This window comes from Lactuca serriola, chromosome 9 (assembly GCF_051521515.1).
Source record: "Lactuca serriola cultivar US96UC23 chromosome 9, Lser_US96UC23_V15, whole genome shotgun sequence".
NCBI lineage: Eukaryota > Viridiplantae > Streptophyta > Magnoliopsida > Asterales > Asteraceae > Lactuca > Lactuca serriola.
The window spans coordinates 44,637,013-44,640,736 of record NC_136416.1 but is presented as its reverse complement, the minus strand read 5'-3'; the positions used below and the strand labels follow the sequence as shown (position 1 = coordinate 44,640,736).

The 3,724-nt window shown below is 38.6% G+C and overlaps 1 protein-coding gene across 1 annotated transcript; it reads right to left on the bottom strand.

The window, feature by feature from the left end:
• Positions 1-299: 299 nt before the first annotated feature.
• LOC145075644 (uncharacterized) lies at positions 300-1,794 on the bottom strand. The gene is made up of 3 exons (XM_079021808.1): positions 1,415-1,794; positions 1,050-1,309; positions 300-955 (listed from the first exon to the last, which is right to left on the bottom strand). The coding sequence occupies exons 1-3, from the start codon at positions 1,792-1,794 to the stop codon at positions 300-302; spliced, it is 1,296 nt and encodes a 431-aa protein (XP_078877934.1).
• Between the last annotated feature and the right edge of the window lie 1,930 nt (positions 1,795-3,724).

The following is a 3,724-nucleotide window of genomic DNA, read 5'->3' as shown; positions in this document are numbered from 1 at the left end:
CACAAGCTTTGCGCGGGTTGGGAGCAGTTGCGCGCATACATCAAAATGTATCCCGTGTTGGGGGAATTTTGAGCTCGAATATGCGCAGGTAGGGCGAGGTCGCGCAACATTTGCGCGGGCACCCGCACAAATTGCAAATTTTTGACACTTTTTTGCAAACTTTACCAAGATCATTTCTAAACCTCAAGATGCTTATTTTTTACCTACTTCAAGCATAGAAACATCAAAACTTCAAGTGGAGATTATTTATTCACAATGCATTTATTTAACATCTTTGCCAAGACATAGCCTGACATCCGTCAACTTTCATAAATCAGAGTTTCCAAAATTACATTGTCGAATTCTCCCGAGTGAAAGCTTTTATAAAATGGTTTCAAACGGTGCCCATTCACTTTGAAGATTTGATTCGTTTTCAAACTCTTGAGTCCAACCACACCAATATCAAACATTTTTAAAGAAATGAAAGGTCTATGCCATCGAGATCGCAATTTTCCCATGAATAACTTCAAGCGTGAATAATAAAGAACTTTTTGACCCGGAATAATGTGTTTTTGGGTTATGTGCTTATCATGAAATGCCTTTTTCTTCTCTTTGCACCTTTTAAACCTTTTAATTATCTTCTTCTTGACCACTTCCATCATTGGAGGATTCAATCTTCTTTGAGCCTCTCTCTTATGCTTGAAATAATCTTCCATAAGAATCTTGTGTGCGCATACTTTAGGGCTCATCCCGTTTAATGGCTGAATCACATCAACCCGGTATATTGGAGAAATGTTGCTAGGGTACCTCATTGCTTCAATGACGTTGAAGTGAATGATCTCTCCATCAAACTCCATAGTAAGTTTCCCTTTATGGACATCAATGATCGTGTGAGCGTTATTCATGAAAGGTCTTCCAATGAGGGTCATAGATGATTTGGAAGGAATCTTCTCTTCAAGATCAATGACATAAAAATCTGTGGGAAAAACAATTTGATTAACCTGTACTAACACATCCTCCAACACTCATCTTGGAGACACGCTTGACTTGTCCGCTAATTGAATGATTACTTCGGTTTCTTCCAAAGGTCCAACATTGAGAGATTGAAAAACCGAGTATAGCATCACAGATCGAGGCTAAAAGATCTAACGTGGCAATTTCGACATGAAAATCACCAATGATACAAGATATAGCAAATACTCCTAGATCCTTGCATTTGGGTGGTAACTTCTTTTGGATAACCGCACACACATTTGCATTGACTTGAATCTTTTCATTTTCCTTGATTTCTCTCCTCTTGGTGCACAAATCCTTGAGGAATTTTACATAACTTGGAATTTGCTTAATAACATTTAATAGTGGGAGGTTGATTTGGACCTTGTAGAAAATTTCAAAGAATTCATTTTCTTCATCTATTTTCTTTCAAGCGGCTAACCAGAAAAGGAAGGGTGGTGGTATGACTAATGGCTTGATGGTCTTGTTGGAAGATTCTAGTTGCTCAATATTTGTCACAACTAGTTCCTTTGGAGGAACTACCACCCTTGAAGGCTCAACAACAATAACCTCATCATCTTCTTCTTTTGAAACTCTTTTAGGCTTGCTTTCTCTAAGTGTTTTCCAACTTCTCAAGGTTATTTCACTCACATTGGGGCTCTTCTCGGTTTGAGAAGGAAGTTTACCCCTTTGTTCCATCTTGTTGAAAGCGGTGGCCAAGTCTCCAATTTGTGCTTGAATGTTGGAAAAGGTGTTCTTGGTCTCTTGTTGAAATTGAGTTTGGATTTGAGAAAGAGAAGTAACAAGTTCTTGAAGACACATTTGATGGTTACCACTTAATTGGCCTTATTGATGAGGTTGTTGGTAATTTGGAGGGGGGTGAGATGCTTGTGGATATGGAGGTTTTTGTGATGGGTATTGTGGATATTGGGGTCTCATCATAACATTTGGTGGGTTTTGCTTTCGTGGGTATGGGTTGTTTGGGTTATTCCTCCAATTTGCATGATAGGTGTTTTGAAATCCCATGGGTCTTGGTTGACCTTGATATCCTCCCATGGCATTATCATCCTCATGTTCACTTCCAAGTGTGGGACACTTATCTGTATAGTGCCCCGTCATTGCGAAAATACCACACACCATTATTTGTTGACCACTTCGCACCACCATTTGACTTAACACATTAGTCAAATCCACGAGCTTTGATTCCAAGTGTTGGGTGTTGCTAACTTCACCAACAACTTGTGGGGATTTCTATTCATTTCATTCAAGTCCCAAAATTTCTTTGATTTTGAGAAATGGTACAAAAAAGTGATCTTATCTATTGAGGTGTCTTGTTGAATATGTCACCACCACTTGAAGCATCAATCATCCTTCGATCTTTTCATTCAAACCCTCATAAAATTGTTGAAGTAGTTGTTCGGGTATGTTGTGTTGAGGACAACTTGTACACAAGTTGTTGAATCGCTCTTAAAAATCATGAAAAGTCTCATTCTTCCCTTGAGGAATCACCAAAATTTCACTTCTTTGACTTGATATTCGGGAGGTAGGATAGAACTTTCTATTGAAGGCTTTAAGCAACTCTTCCCATGTGTGAATAGATGCCGATGGTAAGTTGAATAACCAATCTCTAGCTTTATCTTCCATGGTGAGCAGGAAGGCGGTTAACTTGAAACCATCCAATGTCACATGTCCGGGAAACATGTTACTAACACATATCATATGAAAGGACTTCAAATGACTTTGAGGATCTTCTCTATTCAAACCATGGAACTTGGTGACTTGATGTATGAAACTTGACTTCAATTCAATCCCTCGGCGGTTTGCGGGATAAACAATACCAAGGGGTATGTGAGTAACATCCGTCTCAATTATTTGTCTAAGTGTCAACTCTTGAGGGAGATTAGGTGGATTAAGGTTATTAGGATATTGTTTCATGTAATTAGGAGGTTGGTGGTAATGTGGGTATGGGTATTGTTGGTGATTGTACATTTGTGATGGATAAGGTTGGTAGTTAGGATATTTGTTGTAAGGAGGTTGTTGTTGTGGGTACATTGGTTTTTGGTACATTAGAGGTTGTGGGTAATTAGGTTGATTTGGTTGATGTGATTGTTGTTATTGAACTTAAAATGCATTGTTTTGAGGTTGGTTGTTTTGATGGAAGTTTTTTGTGTTTGTAGTTGTTGGTAATTGGGTTGATTTGGTTGATGAGGGGGTTGATTCCAAGGTGTCATATCTATGAGAGCTTCATGGTGTTGTTGTCTTGGTTGTTGGGGGTGGGGTATTAGCATCTTGATTGTTTGAGTTTGGGTTGTGATTGTGAGGTGGAGTGTGATTCAAGGCTATGAAGTTTTCAAACGGAATGTCTTCAAAGGAATGACCAACAATTGGAGAACTCGGTTCAGTGTCGGTATCACTTAAGGTATGAACTTGATCTTCTATGTTGATTAGTGGAGAAGATGAGAAATCTTGAATGAGTTGTTGTTGCTTTGCTTGTTTGGCTAAAATTTTCAACCTTTTTTATTCTTTTTCAATATCCGGATAGTAGAGTAGTTCACTGGTTCTAGTAGACCTTGGTATAAACAATCAAATAACAATAAACACTTTCCCCGGCAACGGCGCCAAAACTTGGTGGGAAGTCAAGTCCACCAAGAAAATTACACCCTTTGTTTGCAAATAAAACGTAATATAATAGTAAAAAGGGGTATCTATCCTCGGGGGAATGGTTGTATTCAATCACCAATGCAATGAAATA

Bases quoted from the DNA above. Each gene is read 5' to 3' on its own strand.
- LOC145075644 (XM_079021808.1), bottom strand. From the start codon at position 1,794: ATGTGTCTTCAAGAACTTGTTACTTCTCTTTCTCAAATCCAAACTCAA. The intron at 1,310-1,414 runs GTTAGCCGCTTG...GCAAATTCCAAG, and splicing joins CCACCACCCTTCCTTTTCTG to TTATGTAAAATTCCTCAAGG. The intron at 956-1,049 runs GTAATCATTCAA...TTTTTCCCACAG, and splicing joins GACCTTTGGAAGAAACCGAA to ATTTTTATGTCATTGATCTT.